This window comes from Monodon monoceros, unplaced genomic scaffold (assembly GCF_005190385.1).
Source record: "Monodon monoceros isolate NGI ecotype Baffin Bay Population unplaced genomic scaffold, NGI_Narwhal_1 Super_Scaffold_11, whole genome shotgun sequence".
Classification (NCBI taxonomy): Eukaryota; Metazoa; Chordata; class Mammalia; order Artiodactyla; family Monodontidae; genus Monodon; species Monodon monoceros.
The window spans coordinates 71,155,842-71,177,465 of NW_021703767.1; the positions used below are offsets into that span (position 1 = coordinate 71,155,842).

At 35.6% G+C, this 21,624-nt stretch overlaps 1 protein-coding gene across 9 annotated transcripts in view; it reads right to left on the reverse strand.

The window, feature by feature from the left end:
- The window catches only part of LRCH3 (leucine rich repeats and calponin homology domain containing 3), a 115,105-nt gene that overhangs the window by 67,207 nt on the left and 26,274 nt on the right, over nt 1-21,624 (reverse strand). For all 9 annotated transcript variants that reach the window (XR_003792308.1, XM_029214135.1, XM_029214142.1 and 6 more), the window contains exons 2-4: nt 6,294-6,438; nt 4,561-4,687; nt 1,409-1,514 (exon numbers count right to left, since the gene is read on the reverse strand). Coding sequence is in view for 7 of the 9 variants with exons in the window: in XM_029214135.1 (XP_029069968.1) it covers nt 1,409-1,514; nt 4,561-4,687; nt 6,294-6,438 (378 nt within the window). In the remaining 2 variants the exon portion in view is untranslated. The remainder of the gene's footprint in view (nt 1-1,408; nt 1,515-4,560; nt 4,688-6,293; nt 6,439-21,624) is intronic.

Consider the following 21,624-nt stretch of genomic DNA (forward strand, 5'->3'; position numbering starts at 1 on the left):
TTTGATTAATTTCATATTAAGTCAGTATTATTGTATTAGTAAGCCCTTAAAGATCAACCACAGTAGGTGGGTCCTGAGTAGGGGGGTAATCCTGATAGAAATTTTGAGTTATATGTCAGTCATGATTTTGGTCGGTCCTGCTAATGGCCTGCATTCCCCCTGCTGAGGTGGTAGAAGGCAGAACCAGGAGGAAATGAGGAAGGCTCTGAAGATAAAAGGTATAAAGGTTACTGGACAAGCCTACTGAGGGGAAAGATATGCAGGATTTTGGGTAGTATGGTTGCAGTAAATGTATAAAAGTGGAATGAAAATCACTTTCTGAGACGCTTACTCGGGACCAAAAAATGTCAAAGCTACACACACTAGTATATTAGAACTCAGTATCATACAGGATCAAATTGGTATAAACATCTGGATTCTACAATGCAGCAAAAGCATCATTAGTTAATTCAATATTTACTGTACATTGAAAGTCGTATTTCGTAGAAGAACCTAGATAATCACTGTCATGAAAACATCTTCTAAAGATTCCTTATCTTTGAGACAGACATTCTGAAATGTTTATAGATGAATTTTTGGAAGTTGTTTCAAATTAATGTAGAGGACAGAGCAAGAGAAAGAGGACGGGAGTAGAGCTGAAACAAGAACTTCCATGAGCTAATGACTGATGTAGTTGGGTGATTCATTGCTCTCATTTAGATATGAAATTTTACATAATAAAATTAAAGAAATATATATTCTGATTTAATAAAATAATGATTTTCACCATTTTCACTTTCTCTTGTAGCTTTCTCTTTCATGAATTTATATTTTTGAACGACTGATCAACTATACCTAATTAATTTGTTTAATCATTTTTATCATTCAAATACATGTACCAGAACTTATAGTCAGCCTAAGACAACCAGTCTCCTAGTGCAGTCTCTCACTCCATTCATTATTCATTTTACACATCACCTCCACACAGTTAATTAGCCTCTATCTGAACATTTCCAGTGAAGGATAAAATTATTAAATTCAAATCAAGTCCATTTTAAGTCAGTCAGTGCTAACTGCAGGAATGTTTTCATTATACTAAACTATCCCCTTATCAAAAACATGTTATGTTTCTCCTAAGTAGTTATGCCAACTGAAATTTCCAGTGATCTTACCCTGAGTTATTGATTATATCAGTTAACAGGATCTAAAATTACAATCACTGTTAAATAGTTATTGGAGCTCTTCACTGAAGAGTCTAGCTTTTAAAATCCACAACGGAACAGATAGCACATATTAAAGAAACCATTACATTTCAAATACTGGCTGTAACTTTTATACATTTTTGAAGTGCCCATCAGTCTGAGAGATCTTTAAAATAAAAAGGCAAGAAACAAAACAAAACAAAAAAAACTATTTCACAATTTCTTACCTTCAGGCAAACGTACTAAGTGATTTCTTCTTACATTAAGGTCTCGCAAGGCCTCCAAATTACCAATTTGGGAAGGGATTGTTTGAATTTCATTGCAGCTCACATCCTATTTCAAAAAGATACAAAGTAAAGAATTGTACTAATATTACAAACTTGCATGCTTTAAACTATCTGTAAAATGAGGTTGGACAAGATAATACCCCTCTTGTTGTAAAAAATACTATGATTCTGCGTCCAAGAATAATCCCATAGTTTGCAACAGCATTTAATTTTTAAAATGTATAGGCTTTTGACTGACTCTATACACTGTATATAGATCTACATTAATTTTGTGAGAACTAAAATTAAATGACTTAAGATGTGGACAGGAGGCCTAGAATATCAGATCAAATGAAAATGTTGGTGAAAAGGTTAAAAAAAAGGTATTAAAACAGATCTTTAGGACAATATTTTTATTTTATATTGTTCTAAAGAAACTAGAAGAAAAAACAAAACTATGATAAAAATTATAATGATAAAATTATTTGAAAGGAAATCCCATTCTCAAAATACAAGTTCAACTATTCAAGAATATAAAATAAAAATGCACTGAAGATGACTCAAATCATTCTTTATCAAACTGAACATGAGGGAAAAATAATAAAGTACATATAACTCAAAGGCTATGGAAAAAGTAGATACTATTCTATTAGCAGCTCATCAACCTGATTCTAATACATATATTAGGTAGGACTTCTGGTATCTTGGCAAATAGCTTGATTCCACTGGTTCTGAAAAGAGACTGACTACAAGGTTCCAAGATTGATAATTTCAGGATTCCATAATTCTGAGACAAGCCAGAATTTGTAAACCCATGCATAGCAACAAGAAGCTGTCTAGGTTAATAAAAGCTCTAAGATGCCACAGTAACACTTAAAATTCCTCCAATATATAAATAAAAAGAAAATACTGAGACTTGTTATTAGGAAAGACCACTTACAAAAAACTTCAATAAGCTTCAGACATTATTTTTAAATTTTCCCAAAATATTCTCAGAAAGAAATAATACTATTTTTACCTTTCCTACCCATTCATGATTGAAGTAGAATCAGAAGCTAGACTTCTTAGCCCAGTGCTCTAGGTATCAAAGCTAAAAGGGTTCTACAAGAAGTCAAGGGATCACTGGTTAAGAATCCACCTGCCAATGCAGGGAACACGGGTTGGAGCCCTGGTCCGGGAAGATCCCACATGCCATGAAGCAACTAAGCCCGTGCACCACAACTACTGAGCCTGTGCTCTAGAGCCCACAAGCCACAACTACTGAAGCCCGCATGCCTAGAGCCCATGCTCCACAACAAGAGACTGCACTGCAATGAAGAGTAGCCCCTGCTTGCTGCAACTAGAGAAAGCCCGTGTGCAGCAACAGACCCAACGCAGCCAAAAAATAAATAAATAAAGAAGTGGAAAGGATAGGAAGATTGAGTCTGAGCCAGAAGGGAATAGCAATCTATAATATCTCTCTCAGAAAATATGTATGTTGAAAGACAGCAGTTTACTTTCACTAAAAAAAAAAATGAAGGAGATAAAAAAGTTAAAGAAGCAATAAGGATGCTGCAGAAAGACCCACGAGGGAATCAGGAGCATTACGATTATTAATTTTTACTCTGCCACAAGCTGTTTTTTATGACTGAAGTATCAACTCACTTCTTTCATAGAAAGCTAAAAGCACCTTCTGTGAGACATATGTATCTTTTAAGCATTTAGGATTCAATAACTAGAAACAGAACGTTTAAATAGTGGTCTAGTATCTAGACTCTAAATTTAATATATTTGTGAGTTCTTATATGTGACCTTTTATATTCATAATCCACCTGAAAAAAAAAAAGTGACCCAACATGTGGTCCAATTAGACTTTTACGTGTACAGTCAGTTGTCCCTCAGTATCTGCAAGGGATTGGCTCTGAGGATACCAAAATCCATGGATGCTCGAGTGTCATACAAAATGGTGCATAATTTGCGTATAACCTACATACATCCTCCTGTATGCTTTCAACCATCTCTAGATTACTTATAATACCTGATACAACGTAAACACTATGTAAATAATTGTCACACACGGCAAATTCAAATTTTCCTTTTTAGAGATTTCTGGAAAAAAAATTTTTTTTTAATTTTATTTCTTTTTTTTTGGCCATGCTGCATGGCTTGTGGGATCTCAGTTCCCCGAGCAGGGATCGAACCCACGCCCTTGGCAGTGAAAGTGCAGAGTCCTAACCACTGGACCACCATGGAATTCCCAGGAAATTTTTTTAAAAAATATTTTTGATTCACCGTTGGTTGAATCCACAGATGCAGAACCTACAAAAACAGAAAGCCAACTGTACTTATTTTTTGTTTATGATGTACATACATCTTTGTTAATAAACCTACATGGAATTATACTCCCAAATCTCAATGGACATAATTGTATTTGACCATTTCAGAAATATGAATCATAGGTTCTGGAGTTAAGGTAGACTGGTTTCAAATTCTACTTCAGTTATGGAACCTTTGGAACCTTTGGCAAATTACTTAACCTATCCTGAGTGCTGGTTTCCTCAGCTATAATATGATGATAACAATTCATAATGTTATTGTGGTGATTAAATAAGAAAAGTCTTATTCCCATGCCCAGAACAAAAGCACTCAAGAATAACAAGAAGTGGTAGGTGAAGGTTAAGCGTCTTAGAAAATATAAAGAATAGCTCACTTTAGAGTGGGAGCTAGGTTCTAAAGATAGCCTATAAGGTAAAAAAGTAAACCTGACCTTTGTACTGCCCATTCCCTATAGGCACTAACCAAAAATCAGAATATTGATGCTACTAACAAGATTTAATTAAAAAAATTCAAACCCTTTATTAAATTATGTCTCAAAAGTTTAATAACATAGAAATCACTTAATATTGATTAGAACCTGATTAGACTTTGATTAGACTTGTACTTTCAGTTCTTTCTAATTTTGTGTTGAAGCACTTGAGAGCTCATCAATCAGTAAAACTTCATTATCAGTACTTGAAAATAACTCAAAAACACAAAAGAGTATGTGTGTGTGTGTGTGTGTGTGTGTGTATATATATATATACACACACACACACATATATACAAAACAATAAAAAAATGAAATATTAACTTACAAGTTCTGTTAAATGTCTGAGATGTCCAATTTCTTCTGGAAGTGAGACCAATTTGTTATTACTAGCAATTAAGACTTTCAATGGTAAATCACACAAGTGTACTGGCAATGTTGACAGCTGGTTTCGACTAAATGGGTAAGTAGAAAAACAGAAAAGTCAGAGCCCACCACTGAAGGAAAAAAACTGCCATCTTTCTCATTCTATACTAAGTATACTAATAAAGTTAAGTCTTGCAAGGAACAAACAGGATATTAGATTTGAGTTCGAGTCTTCATTTCCTCACTTGTCAGCTTTTGTGTTTTTAGGCACAGCATTTAATTTATCTGCATCCTACACAGATTCCTCATCTGTAAATCACAGGGCTTACAGGACTCTTGCACCACAAAACTCCTTTATAAATAATGAAGTGCCATATAAACAAAACATATTATTATTTTATTAAATTTATATAGGAAAAAATGATTTTAAAATAGGGTAGATAACTAATATCCTCTCCTCTTCCTTCCAAAGAGTTATATACAAAGTGTCTGTAATTTACTTCCCTCATCATTACATTATTATAACCAAATGTACATAAACGACCCAAATATAATTCTATGGGAAATAAGGGACAGATTGTGATTTCAAATATATCATATTAACTGAAGGATAGGTAAGGAATTTTTATTTATACAAAAATATACAAATCAGAACTGAAAGTAAAAAACACATCTATCATTAGGATAAAAATAAGTTAAAATTTTACTTATGCAGATTTAACATCTTAATCCTTAGTAACAATTGCCCCCCCTTTTCAAGATCTTTGATGATTTTACTAACACAGATCATAAGCCTTTAAAACTTTTAAAATCTAATAATTAGACACTCACATACAAAACTGTCTACTAGTGCTACTTTGATCATGGGAAAAAACTGAGAGAATAAATATCCAAGAGGGAAAATGAGTTTCAGAAATATATACACTGTACATTAAAATGATTACATATAAAAATATTTCCAAAGGATATTTAATGAGAAGGGGAAAAACTCATTTAAAAATTTGACTAAAAGCCTACAAAAAAGTAAAAGTTCACCTATAATTATATAACTCAAACACAACATTTTGATGAATTTCCTTTACTTTTCTACATTTGTTTGTCTTCTCCAGTCAACATTTATAACTTTTATAAAGAAACAAAATAACAAAAGATTTCTTGTAAGACGTGAAAAAATGGAGTAGGTGAGTTGAAAAAATGCATTTATATATTTAGAACTTAGTACACAAAAATACGTAATCACAAAAACCAAACAAAGTAATTTCAGATGTACTATTCTCATTTGATGAAGCTTATTTGAAAATGTAATCGTAAAACCACTGCTACAAGACTGCTCCAAGTCTATTAGGCTAATGTCTCTTAGAGTTTGTTAATTATTACAAACACAAAGACAAAGGGAGAAACTAGAGGGATATAGAAAATACTGCTAATTTAGTCTAAGAATATGTCGAGATACTGCTGATATAAACAGACAATATAAATTTTTTTTTAATTATTATTTTTATTTTTTGGCCGCGTGGCATGTGGGATCTTAGTTTCCCGACCAGGGATTGAACCCGTGCCCTCTGCAGTGGAAGCATGGAGTCCTAACCACTGGACCGCCACGGAATTCCCCAGATAATGTAAATTTTAGTGAAAGGGAAGAGGAAAATTGAAAAGATCACACAAAACTAAAAATTAAAAGGAAAAAATCCTTACCTAATATTTAAGAACGTTAGAGCTTGCAAGTTTAGAATTGCCTCTGGTATATACCGAATACAATTTTGGTATAAATTGAGATTCTCAAGAGAAACGAAGTGACATGCTTCTATGGGAATTTCTGAGAGGCGATTTCGTGACAGATCTGAAAGAAAAAATAAATTAAGTTTAAAATCAATCCTTGGAACTTATTTTACTGAAATTTTAAATAAAAAAGCAGGTTTCATAATTGTTTGAATTTCCTAGAACTCCTATTGTGGAGACTGGTCCAGATTAAATATTCAAATATTAAATGATTGAATAAACCATTTTAACATATGCCTCTATACCTGTTGCTGGGAAACGCTGATTCCTTTTGGGTCTCTACACATACTAAAAAATAAAACCATTATTCTTTGCAAGTAACATAAACTGCAAAGGAATACCAGCTTAAAAATTACATCACAGATCATGCTAAGTACCAAATATCCTAGAAAACAAATGGATCCCTAAAATCCACCTTCCCAAAAGCTCAGACAACATTCTAAGGTTTTCAGAAAAGCGAAGCAAAACGAAACAAACAAAAAAATTGTCCCTTTCTTTACGGAGCAGCTAGGCCCGTGAGCCATGGCCGCTGAGCCTGCGCGTCCGGAGCCTGTGCTCCGCAACGGGAGAGGCCGCAACAGTGAGAGGCCCGCGTACCGCAAAAACAAAAAAGTATCACTGTCATGTCAAAAGGACTCAGGAACCATCTTTGCTCCCACTGGCTAAAGATGAGATAACCTGAGCTTCAATAAAGATAATAATTGCAGCGGAAAACAATAATAATAATTGCAGTGAATTGAAATCTATCACATATTACTGAATTTATCCTCCCCAAAAGATGATAAAGAACCAATTAGTTACCTTGTAAGCTGATAAAGGGGGGGGGGAGCAAACATTTACCTTGCCTTCCCTATGTGAACTGTATCACTGAGTAACCAAATAGATAAAGGGAAGCATCTTTATATAAGTGTTTTAGCTATAAATGAAAAATAATGCTAGAATATAGCATTTTGCAACTCTCAATGAATTAATGGATCCAGAATTGAGTATTAATGACTGTTATCTTTACAAAAAGATAATCAGAAAGTATATGCCCCCCATTAGAAGAACAGAACATCATTTATGGTCTTGCCAAAGGGACAGAACCTGAGTCAAATCAAGCTTTTCCATCAGCTGCAAACTTTCAGAAAATGAAGAGGACAAAGAAGTATGCTGAAATACAGTCACTCTATCAGTAACCATTTAGATTTAATTAAATGCACTGTGAGATTCATTTGATCTCTACTGTTTTCTCTCTTCTTCTGCCCCTTAAATTCTCTGTTGAGAATTATTTGGTGAGAATCCTTTAACTTTCCCTAGACGGAGGATCTGAATTCCTGCACATCTGCAAGTACCTTGCTTTCACCATAACAAGTGAATGATATTTCAGCTAGGTATATATAGACAATTCTTTTCTTGGTAATCTGCAGACGTTATTTTACTACCTTCTAGTTTCCAGTGTCACACTGAGTAGTCCAGCACATATCTGATTATTTTTCCTTTGTAAGCAGCTTGTTCTTTGTCTCCCTCCACCCTTAAATTAACACTCTGGTCCAGAACTCAGTTGGTTCTTTCAATCCTTCTTTAAACCAGAGAAATTCTCCTCTATTATACCTTTAGTTGTTGCATCTACTCCATTTGCTCCTTCTCCTTCTTTGTATTTTTTTTTCTGTTTTGATATACTCTTCCACTTAATGTTCCAAACCACGAATCTGAGTCTCAACAGTAATCATTCTCTCCTTAAATTAATATATAGAAAAGTTTTTCCCCTCACTTTTTAATTCTTTCATGCTATGATTAGAAGCATGTCACCCTGTTTCTCTTGAGAATCTCAGGATAATTTAGTTTTGTTTTAATTGAAGCATAGTTGATTTACAATGTTGTGTTAGTTTCTGGTGAATAGAAAAGTGATTCATAAAACTTTATACTTTTTCAGATTCTTTTCCATTAGAGTTTGTTACAGGATACTGAATATAGTTCCCTGTGCTATACAGTAAGACCTTGCTATTCGTATCTGCTAATCTCAAACTCCTAATTTATCCCTTCCCTCCCCTTTATCCTTCGGTAACCATAAGTTTGTTTTCTATGTTTGTGAGTCTGTTTCTGCTTTGTAAGCAAGTTCATTTGTATCACTTTTTTAGATTACACATATAAGTGATATCATATGATATTTGTCTTTCTCTGTCTTACTTCACTTAGTATGATAATCTCTAGGTCCATCCATGTTGTTGCAATGGCATTATTTCATTCTTTTTACGGCTGAGTAATATTCCACTGTCTGTGTGCGTGTGTGTGTACACACACGCACACACACATACACACACACACACACACCACATCTTTATCCAGTCATCTGTCAATAGACATTTATGTTGCTTCCATGTCTTGGCTATTATAAATAGTGTTGCTATGCACACTGGAGTGCATGCATGTATCTTTTCGAATTAGAGTTTTCTCCGGATATATGCCCAGGAGTGGGATTACTGGAACATTCTGTTTTATTTGTTAAACTTGTCATCTATCTCTTCGAATAGTTCTATTTCATTGAAGTCACTTCTTCTAGATGTAATCCGTGTTCATCCTCTCTGGCTCCTGGAGTTCCTTTAAATGAATTATCTTCCTTTGCCAATTCATGGCTTGCCTCATCTTTGGAGCTCAGATCAAGCTGCTAGAGTACCATGAATGGCATTCAACATCAAAACAGTGGAAGCAAGCTCCATGATGCACTGGAACTAAGTTTCCCCTCTGGGGTACAGTTCTTCCTGAGAACTCAAAAGTTTTGATAACTGCCATAGGTTTTTGTCTCTTATTTTCATTTGGATCCCAGTATATCCCCCAGACTCACATATTCCCTACAGGTCCCACCAGCCTGTGAGCCTACAAGTTGCTTCACTCTGAAGTAGTAGTTAGTAACTGAAGTTGGGAAAGACCACCATCTTACCAAAATGCCTCCCCATATTGTATTCATTAGGAAAAGGTTAAAGCCCAGGTAACAGAGGGCATCAAATATTTACAAATAAAAATTTCCTACAGGGCTTCTCTGGTGGCACAGTGGTTGAGAATCTGCCTGCCAATGCAGGGGACACGGGTTTGAGCCCTGGTCTGGGAAGATCCCACATGCCGCGGAGCAACTGGGCCCGTGAGCCACAATTACTGAGCCTGCGCGTCTGGAGCCTGTGCTCCGCAACAAGAGAGGCCGCGATAGTAAGAGGCCCGTGCACCGCAATGAAGAGTGGCCCCTGCTTGCCACAACTAAAGAAAGCCCTCGCACAGAAATGAAGACCCAACACAGCCATAAATAAATAAATAAATAAATTTAAATCATATGGGCTTCTAAGAAGACCTCTGCTTAAAAAAAAAAAGAAGATGCATCTGTAAACTGTCACCCACGCTTGCTGCCCTCCCTTAAAAAAAAAATTTCCTACAGAATCACATGGTAAATAACTTATTTAATACAAAATACAACAAAAATTATTTTATAAATTCCTATTTAAATTTTGTTAGTATGATTTTAAAAACTGAAGAAATGAAAGAAATTAATTTCAATTACAAACTGCTCCTTAGGAACTTCCCTGGTGGCACAGTGGTTGAGAATCTGCTTGCCAATGCAGGGGACACGGGTTTGATCTCTGGTCTGGGAAGATCCCACATGCCGAGGAGCAACTAAGCCTGTGCGCCACAACTACTGACCCTGTGCGCCACAACTACTGAGCCTGTGCACCACAACTACTGAGCCTGTGTACCACAACTACTGAAGCCCAGGCGCCTAGAGCCCGTGCTCCACAAGAGAAGCCACCGCAATGAGAAGCCTACGCACTGCAATGAAGAGTAGCCCCCACTCGCTGCAACTAGAGAAAGCCCACACACAGCAACGAATATCCAATGAGGCCAAAAATAAATAATAAAATAAAATAAATAAATTTATTAAAAAAAAAGTGTCAGCAGAACTTCATTCTTTCTGGAGCTTCTAGGAGAAAATCTGTCTTCTTCTTTTTCCCAGCTTCTAGAGTCTGTCTACATTCTTTGGCTCATAGCCCCCATTCCTCCATCTTCAAGTCAGCAATATCAGGTGGAGTCCTTCTGATGCTGCCATCTCTGTGGGTCTCCCTCTTCTGCCTCCTTCTTCCACTTTTAAGGATCCTTTGATTTGCCCACCTCCCCCTGCTCCCAAATAATCAACGATAATCTTCCTATTTGAAGAACAGCTGATGAGCAACCTTAATTCCCCTTTGCCATGTAGTGCAACATATTCATAAGTTATAGGGATTAGGATGTAGACTAATCCCTACATCCTACATCCTAAGGTGGGGGGAACATAATTCTGCCTAGCACACCTCTCAACTTTCTAAAAGTAGAAGCATACTTTATGTGTTTTCTTTTGTGACCTTCTCTCAACATTTGAGATTCATTAATGTAGTTGCATACTGCAGTAGTTCCTTCATTTTCACTGTCTTCATACTATTCTATATGAACGTGCTACAATTTATTTACTCATTCTACTACTGATGAACATTTCGATTACACACTGAACTAGGAGAGAAAATGCTATGTAATAAGATTTATGTATCATCAACTTCAAAAGAGCATGCCAAATTGTTTTCCAAAGAGGTTGTACCAATTTACACATTTACCAGCAATGTACAAAGAGTTCTTGTGGCTTCATATCCTTGCTAATACTTGTTATTGAGATGTTTTAATATTTATTATGTTTTAAAGATTTTTATACAGTGGCATTTCATTGTGATTTTCATTTCCCTGATTATTGAGGTACAACAGCTTTTCATATGTTTATTAGCCATCTAGATTTCTCTTTTTGTAAAGTACCAGCTCAAGTCTTTTGGTGTGTTGGACATCTTTATAAATTCTGAATATGAGACTGTTATCAGTTATATGTGTTGCAAATATGTTCTCCCACTCTGTAGCTTGAAGTTTCACAGTCTTTGTGGTGTCTTCTGATGAAAGTCTTTAATTTTAATAGAGTAAAACGTTTCATTAATCCTTTCCTTTATGGTTAGTGGTATTTGCAGTTTTAAAAGAAATCCTTCCCTACTCCAAGGTCACAAAGATATTCTTTTCTAAAGGTTTTAGAGCCTGACATTTAATTTACCAGGAATTTATTTTCTAGTATGATGTGAGGTAGGAGGCCAATTTCATGTTTTCCTACAGGGATACCCATTTATCCCAGTGACAGTTATTGAAAAGATCATCACCTCCCCCCCCAACTATTTCCCTATAACACCTGTCATATATCAGGTGCCTACCTTTGTATGGGCCTGTTTGGGGGCTTCTCTAATCTGTTCCATTGCACTACTTATATATTCTTATGTCAATATTACACAATCTTAATTACTATAGCTTACAATGATTCCTGAAATCTAGTAGAGTGATGTACTCCTACATCACTTCTAGTAGGACAGGTATTCCTTCCTCTTTGTAGTTCTTCAAGTGTGTCTTGGCTTTCTAGGTCCTTTGCATTTCCTTGTAAGTTTTAGAATGAGCCTGTTATATCTCATAAAAACACTTGTTCGAACTTTTACTGAGATTGCACTGAATCAACCATCAATTTGGGAAAAAATGACACCTTTACTTGATTTATTCACAGGTCTTTATGATTTTATAAATGATATATATTTTTCAAGTTTTATTTTCTAACCATTAGTTACTCACAGAAATAAAATTGATTTCAATATATTGATTTTGTACCTGGCAACTTTGATAAATCTTTTTATTAGTCTATAAAATTTATCTGTAGATTCATTTGGATAGCTCCAAATCCACGATTACCTAGTTCTGTGAATAATGAAAGCTTGTTTCTTCCTTTCTGATATGTACGTACGTACGTATGTACGTACGTACGTACCTACCTACCTACCTATCTATCTATCTATCTACCATCTAATTCCCTTACAGTGCTGGCTAGGACCTCTAGTACAATGTTGAATAAAAGCAGTAATTGAAGGTATTCTTGTCTTGTTCCCAATTTCAAAGGTTTTCTGTAGATATTGTTTATCAGATTAAGGAAATTCCTTTCTATTCCTAGTTTGCTAGGAGTTTATCAGTAACAAATGTCATATTTATCAATCTCTTTTTCTCCATCTATTGAGATGATCATAGGATTTTAATCTTTTACTACATTAATATTGAATTTTACTCTTTATTCCACTATTATTTATTCCATTAGTGTAGAACTGATTTTTTTCCTTATTAAAACTTTATTCTATCAGTATGATATTAAATTTACTTTCTAATGTTAAATCTTGTATTCCTGGGATAAAATAAATTTAGTCATGATGTATTAGTTTGGGGGTATTCCCTCTTTTTCTATTGACTGAAAGGATTTATACAGCTTTCAAATGATTTCATTTTAAAAGCTTCTTAGAATTCACTGGTGAAGCCACCTGGGCCTACGTTTTCCCTGAAGGAAAATTTTTCACTATTGACTGAATTTCTTTAATATTAATAAGACAAAGTTTTATATATATTTTCTTGAACCAGTTTTCAGTTATTACAGTCTAGGAGTTTGCTATTTTCATCAGAATTTTCCATTTTATTAGCATAAAGTTGTTCATAATATCTTCTTTATTTTTTTAATGTTTACAGCATCTGTGGGGATGGCTCTATTTTCGTTTCTGACTTCGGTTTTTGTACCTTATTTCTTTCTTGAGCAATCTCATCAGAGATTTGAAAATATCATTAGTGTTTTCAAAGTATCCATTCTGGCTTTGTTAACCCTATTCATTGTACAGTTTTTATTTTGTTAGTTTCTGTTCTTACCTTTATCATCTTCCTTTCATTGGGGGAGAGGGGTTGTGCTATTCTTTTCCTAATTTATAGAGATGGAGGCTTAGCTCAATAATTTTTAGACTTATTTCTTTCCAAAAATATGCACTTAAAGCTTTTATAAAATTCCCTTTAAGTGCTGCCTTAGCTGTATCTCATGAGTCTTTATATATACGTTTTTTAATTAGAATATTCAATTAGAAAATATTTCCTAATTTCCGTTATGATTTCATCTCATTCTGTTAGAAATGAATTCCTTAATTTCTGAACATATAATGATATTCTACTTATCTTTTTTGTTAGTGATTTCTAACAACTGTATATGGTAAAAGAACATGCTTTATGTGATTTCAATCCTCTCTTGTTTGTTTATTTTCTTTACGGTCCAGCACATGGTCCATTTTTATACATATTCTATGTGAGTCTGACAAGAATATTTATTCTACATTGGCATAATGTTCTAGTTATGTCTACTAGGTCACATTTGTTTAACTGCATTGTTCAAGGCTCGTCCTTACTGATTTTTTTTTGGTCAGTTTTTTCCATCAACTGCTGAGAGAGAGGGGTATATTAGTCTTTCATTTTTATTGCTATGTGGAGAGGGGTATATTAGTCTTTCACTTTTATTGCTATGTGTCTATTTCTCTCTTTAATTCTTCAACCCTTTCTTTATGTATTTTGGACTTTTGTTATTAGGTACCTACAAAATTTTAAATTATTATTATCAATTTTTTTTTTGGCCACACCATGTAGCATGTGGGATCTTAGTTCCCCCACCAGGGATCAAATCCGTGCCCCCTGCAGCGGAAGCATGGAGTCTTAACCACTGGACCGCCAGGGAAGTCCCCAAAATTTTAAATTATTACCTTCCTGATAAATCAAACTTTTTATAATTCTTAAGTTACTTCTTCCATTCCCAGTACTGTAATTTGCTTTGAAATCTCTTCTTTTGGTTGGTTTGGTGGACTTACTTTAATGTGACTCCCCTGATCCCTATTTACACCCTTGTATAATACCCCCTCCTCCACTTGAGTGTAGGTGGGACTTCAAAAGTAACTAACTTGCTCCTAACCAATAGAATACTGCAAACATGATGTGATGTCATTCCCGTGGTTACGACTGTCTATCTGATCTGTCCTATCTCTGTTGCCAAATTTGAAGAAATAAGCTGCTGTGAATTCTACAGTTGCAAGGAAATAAATTCTGCCAACAACCTGAGGGAGACTGGAAGCAGATCCTTCCCCCGTCACACCTCGAGATGAGGACTCAGGCCTGATCAACACCTTGACTGAAGCCTTGCAGCAGACTAGTCTAAACTGTGCCTAGACTCCTGATTCAAAGAAACCATGAAGTTCCTTAAGCTGCTAAGTTTGTGTAACTTGTTATACAGCATAGAAAACTAACACAGTCAATATTTCTACAGAGTACCTTTTCCTATTCTTTAATTTCGAACTTTCTGGATCATTACACTTTGAATGTGTTTCTTATAAACAGCACATAGGTAGATTTTGCTTTCTTTTCATTGTCTGACAATCTTAATCTTTTAACTGAAGCACTCAATATTTAACATAATTACCCAATATATTTGGACTTTTTAAAAGGTCATGTTATTTATGACAAATGTAGTTCATTGCCCTTTGAATATCTATGCTCTTTCCTTCCTTCTTACTATCAGAATCTCAATTGTGTTGAAAACAGCAAAGGGCTCAGCTAGACCACTGACTGATATTTCCAATTTTATTAATCATTAAAGTCCAAACAAAGGAAATAAAGACTGATATAAAATTTAACCATATTTGTCCTGGTAACTAAATTGATGTAGGAAATTCTCATTTATAGCCAGTGTCCTGAGTTTGTATGTAAACTGAATGCTTTGAAACTACCTCATGTTTTTCCATAGAGGGAAAAAAGACTTCTTAGCTATTGAGGGCTAACTTTACACACAATGCCAATGCCAATGCCAATGTTATATATTCGCAAATATATTCCTTTTCCAGTATTTCCTATCTCAGTACATGATGCTTTTGTCTATCCAGTTGCTTAAGTCAGAATTCTGGAAGCATCCTGACACCTTTCTTTTTTTCCCCTAATCTAATCCTATTAACAAACATTGTCAGTTTCTTGGTCCAAATATATCTTGGGCCTCTCCGTTTCTCTTCATCTCTTTGTCACTGCCTCTTAGAATTGTTCTAAGAATCAAATCAAACAATGCATGGAAAATTACTTCATATACTGTAAAATGCAAAGAGGCACACACGCATAAAGCCAGCTTCAAAAGGCTGACAGCCATACAGCAAAAACAAATAACACCCATCCCCCTAATTTCAGGGTATTGTACTCTGCAATAAAATATTACAGAGTACAATACAATAATTTATGATCTTCGGTCACCAAAAAGAATATTGCTTTCAGTATACTCTACTTTTAAAAGGCAAAAAAGGTAGAAAACATTTATTTAAAGATTTACATTAAAATGTTTAAAATAGTTTCCTTATCTTTCAGTGAGGTTAAATAAGCAGACAGGTTACTGTATCTTTGTGTCACTAGAGTAAACTTGCTTTCACACATACAGATAAGACTAGTTATTGCCACACAAGCCCCCTAAATTTCCATCTCTGTGTCAGTGTAGTCAGTTGTAGGCTGTTTTCCAGATTGCAAGCTCAACTGAGATTTGCCAAGTATTGTAAACAGCCACAAACTGGATAATAAGCAACTATGCAATTAAGCTATTAAGTTACTTCTATGTATCATATCCTGAATGTGGCCTTGGTCTTGCACCAGCCATTATCTTTTCTGCTAATGCTAGTAATATGAGCCAACAACTATACCACTCTGGCATAGCCCTTGGATGTATTATTCAGTTGAGCAAAGCAGAAAAAGCCTATTTTGGCCTGATAAAAATATGAGAAAAATTTTCGCTAAAAAATGTACCATGGAAGTTTCAATTAACTAAAAGAAATATTTCAATGGAAAAAGTTTTAAGACATTTTGTTTGCAATCAAATGCCTGATTATTTTCCTAATTTACAAAAAAGTTACCCTCAAAGTTAAACTCATCTCAGATCTACTTTAAGTTTAAAAATAATATGTCTAAAGAGAAAAGTCTAAAAAAATAGTAAAAAGAATCTTTAATATTAATGGGGGGTGCACAAGAATGATCACTCTAGATTCACATAGCAAATATTCACTGAGTAGGGACTATGTCTGTTTTGTTCAACTCTGTATAGTTGGCACTTAGTAGTGCCATAGTACATAGCACATAGTAGGTACTCAATAAAATATTTATTAAAAAAAAATCAAATAAATGAATGAAACAAAAACTCCAGAATCAGAAATGAGTAAGAATCCTGTCCTCCATCTTATACAGCTTCATCTATGGTAAGACTAATAACGTAATTAATATACTGATAAAGGACCAAATCACAATTTTACCTTTATGATTTTTTAAAAAATACTACATAACCTGGATTGAAAATTTATTTCCAAAAAAGTGTTACATAAAATGAATCAAATCCAACTCTTGAGGGAAAAACTATTATATGTATCAAACCATAGATAAGTATTTATAATTTTAAAAAAAGCTGAGATAGGTTACAACCATAAGAAAGAGTGGTTAAGGTATATAAAAAATGACATCGGGGGGCTTCCCTGGTGGCGCAGTGGTTAGGAATCTGCCTGTCAATGCAGGGGACACGGGTTCAAGTCCTGGTCTGGGAAGATCCCACATGCCACGGAGCAACTAAGCCCATGCACCGCAACTACTGAGCCTGCGCTCTAGAGCCTGCGAGCCACAACTACTGAGCCTGCGTGCCACAACTACTGAAGCCCGTGCGCCTAGAGCCCGTGCTCTGCAACAGAAGGGGCCACCGCAATGAGAAGCCTGTGCACCACAACAAAGAACAGCCCTCACTCACCACGACTAGAGAAAGCCCGTGCACAGCAACGAAGACCCAACGCAGACAAAAATCAAATAAATAAATTTATTAAAAACAAAAATGATGTTGAAACTTTTTTCCATTTTGAAGTACAAAATGTTTTTAATTTATACCTTCCTATTTTAAAAAATAGATTTACATTGATTTATTGACTTGTTTGCTGCATAGACTCATGGATTTTCATTTTATTCAATGTTATAATCCATTATGACCCAGACCTGATTAGGAGATCTCCCCTTTAAACTAGCTCCTATAGCTTTTTGATATGCCATCTTCATTTTTTTTCGCATTTCGTTTTTTTTTTTAATTTATTTATTTTTTGGCTGCGCTGGGTCTTTGGTGCTGTGCATGGGCTTTCTCTAGTTGTGGTGAGTGGGGGCTACTCTTCATGGCAGTGCATGGGCTTCTCATTGCAGTGGCTTTTCTTTGTTGCAGAGCATGGGCTCTAGGCATGTGGGCTTCAGTAGTTGTGGCCTGCGGGGTCAGCAGTTGTGGCTCACGGGCTCTAGAGCGCAGGTTCAGTAGTTGCGGTACACAGGCTTAGTTGCCCCGCGGCACGTGGGATCTTCCCGGACCAGGGCTTGAACCCATGTCCCCTGCATTGGCAGGAGGATTCTTAACCACTGAGACACCAGGGAAGTCCCTAGCATTTCCTTATATTCTGACACAGCAAGATGTTCCAGGCTTATCTTGCAACTTCTGTGCCCCAGTTCTAGAATCAGCTATTTTTCACCCTTGTGTAACAGCAACATCTGTGGCATTAGATTTGTGGGGTAGGGGGCAAAAGGGAAAACCACCAATCCCAAGGGAAGTTTCAGAATTAATGACCGTTGGGTTTTTTTTGTAAGCCAGTAAGCTTTATAGCGGTCTGTTATACAGCAACTGAAAAACAAAACAGAAATTGGTACCTGGAAGTGGTGTGTAACAATAAAACATCTGGCACTGGCTTAAAATGAGGCAGCAGGCAGTGGCCCTAAGGGGCCTCCCAGTGCCTGTTAGAGGAGGCTGGAGGGCAGTGGAAAAAAAAAATGCTATTGAAGGCTGGAGAAAAGGGTACCCTAGTTCTGCTCTGGCAGAACAATTAAAGAAACTATAACCTGCCATATCATGATAGGTACAGAGGTTATCTAAAGGATTTAAATCACCATAAATACATGTGGCTATCTGTAGTGAAACATGTTAGTTGAAGAGGTATATGACAATAAAGATCACTAAGTATTAATCTTAAATCTTGATAAGAAAGGGCATATATATATTTACACACATACATATGTGTATATATTCCTGTAATTTTCTAAATTTTTCTCCCCTCACTTATTTTTACATATCATTCAAATGTATTACATATTTTTCCTTTTCAAATAATGCAGAGAAGATAAAAAAAGTCAACCAACTTAAAAGACTCTCTTTGCTCACACAGGAAAGAATGTGAATTTCTGCCTAGAATGGATTCTGGTTTTATATAATATTGGAAAATAAACTCAATTTTAGAGTTTACAAAGACCATCCTTAAAAGTGTTATCCAATTCTCATAATATTTTCTTTCATCTTGAAATATGGCTCATTACATACCCTGCCAATAAAAGTTTTCAAAACTACACCCCAAAACAATGCAATTTAGAGAAAAACTATTATCTTAAATAAGACCTAAGATATAGCCAGACTTCAGCCCTAGCTCTACCATTTATTATATATATCTTAAGCTCTAGAACATTTCAGAATCTTTTTCTCTAACACTTTCACTGAGATGTTTTCAATTATTTTACTTTTTTTTTTTTCAGGTAAGAAGCAATGTTAAAAGGTACTTTTTTCTTAAGTCTATTTCTCCCATTAACTGCTCAATAACTTTATGATTTTATGGATTAGGAGTAGTTGATTCCTACTTTCGGGGGACAAACCTGGAGCCCAAAGATGACAGTAATGTGGCTTCTTAAACTTGAAAAAAGTTTTTGGGAAACACTTATTTAACTGATGTGACATTTTCCTCCCAGCTAACTTTCTGACTTCCTATTTCTGTTTGAGGCTGTGAAGGTCAAAAGGTCCAGAAAAATAATATAATTATTTTACTAATATGATATTGCTCACTCCTCATAAGCTGGCAAAAAGAAAAAAAAAACCCTAATTCTTTATAACACAAAAACTTGTCAATAACTTAAATAATTTTATAAATTAAATCTCTTAAAAGAAAATAATTATAAATATCTAAGTAGTGTTTCTGTGTTTAGTTCAACAAATTCATTCTTTGCTCTTAAAGAAGTCTGCTCAATTTTGCCCCTTCTTTCAGATACAGTCAAACTGTTACAATCACCATTCTTCTTCTTTTTTTTTTTTGCGGTACGCGGGCCTCTCACTGTTGTGGCCTCTCCCGTTGCGGAGCACAGGCTCTGGACGCGCAGGCTTAGCGGCCATGGCTCACGGGCCCAGCCGCTCCGCGGCATGTGGGATCTTCCCGGACCGGGGCACGAACCCGTGTCCCCTGCATCGGCTGGCGGAATCTCAACCGCTGCGCCACCAGGGAAGCCCAATCACCATTCTTGATTCTCCTTAGTGCTGCAGGAGGCACCCTTTTTTTTTTTCAGACCAGTGTCTGACTTTTATAATAAGGTGCCTGAGATCATTTCCTTTGACCCATCAGATCTAATATCGTACTCTCCTCTACCTGTCTATTCTTCTCCCTATTCTCATGTAAGCTATCAGAAGAAAAAATGTGGTAACACTTCCATTAAAAGGAACCACCTATTTGAATCACACCCAAAATAAGTTAAATTCATTCAACCAATTAATGCAAATATTTTAAATTTAAACTTAAATAACTGTACTTATTCATTTCTACTGACATATAGTGTTCTTCAGTGTTTCCAGCTCTTATGCATGTGCAGGTTACCTAAAGCACACAGGAAAAAGGCGCCAAATCTCTCATTTAAAGAAATAGATGTTTTAGCCATTGTGTATTGCTTATTATCATAAATGTAAATATATAGTGAGACATCTTTAGGATGTTTGCTCAGCTCACAATGTTCTCAATTTCTCCCTTTCATCCACAGGGGCTGGCTCTCCTTCCCTCCCAGCTTTTCAGAGTCATATATACCAGTAACATTTACCCTGGGAACCCTCTCAAAGGAAGTAACACTGAACTCCAGGGCTCTCCTCATTCTTGATACCCTGGTAAACTCCTGCCCCTCCTTTAAGAGCCATCTCAAGCATAATCTCATACTTCCCTTGACTTGTCTAGGCACTCAAAGGATTTGCCCACTGTGTTTCTATTACTCTAGTGTAGCAATTATCACACAGCAGGGTAATTCTTCATTAGATTTTAAGTTCCTTGAGACCAAGAGCTTTGTGTCTTTAGCATCTAACACAATATCTGACTTATTAAAAGGTCAAGTTTATTTGCTAGAATTAAGTTAACTCAGTGTGCCAACACTGGATATATCATGCTGATCAACTCTCTAATCAGCTATTTTTAAATTAAAAATTGGAAAATTAATTATTTCTGAATAAACAAAGTTTGGTAGATAATTAATTAATTAATCTTTAAAATGTGGGCTCCATGAAGGAAATCATAAGAAAAGATCCTTAATAGCAGTAGAGGAAATACAGGAGAGATACCTACAGACCAGGTCAGATTACACCCACACCACCACCAATCCTCTACAACGTGAATTAAAAATAAAATGGGTAAATCAATGATAGATTAATATCCAGAATGAATATTATACACACACACACACACACACATATATATATCTAACACTCAACAACAAAAAACAAACAACCCAATTAAAAAATGGGCAAAGGACTTGAACATTTTTCCGGAGAAGATATACAAATGGCTAAAAGGAACATGGAAAAACACTCAACATCACTAATCACTAAGGAAATGCAAATCAAAACCACAATGAGATACCACTTCATATCAATGAGGATGGCCATTATTATTATTTTTTTTAAAATAAATTTTATTTATTTATTTTTTACTGCGTGGGGTCTTTGTTGCTGTGTGTGGGCTTTCTCTAGTTGCGTCGAGCGGGGGCTATTCTTTGTTGCAATGCGAGGGGTTCTCATTGCGGTGGCTTCTCTTGTTGCAGAGCATGGACTCTAGGTGAGCGGGCTTCAGTAGTTGTGGCGCATGGGCTTAGTTGCTCCGCAGCATATGGGATCTTCCCCAACCAGGGCTCGAACCTGTGTCCCCTGCATTGGCAGGCGGATTCTTAACCACTGTGCCACCAGGGAAGCCCGAGGATGGCCATTATTAAAAGCGAAAGCCAGAAAATAACAAGAGTTGGTGAGGATATAGAATAATGGAACCCCTGTGCATTGCTGGTGAGAATGTAAAGTGGTACAATTGCTATAGAAAACAGTAGAGTGGTTCTTCAAGAAATTAAACATGAAATTATGTTTATGATCCAACAACTACACTTCTGAGTATATACCCAAAAGAACTGAAAGCAGGGACTCGAACAGGTATTTGTCTACCAATATTACAGCTACGTTATTCACAATAGGCAAAAGGTGGAAACAACCCAATGAACAGTCCAAATGTCCATTAACAGA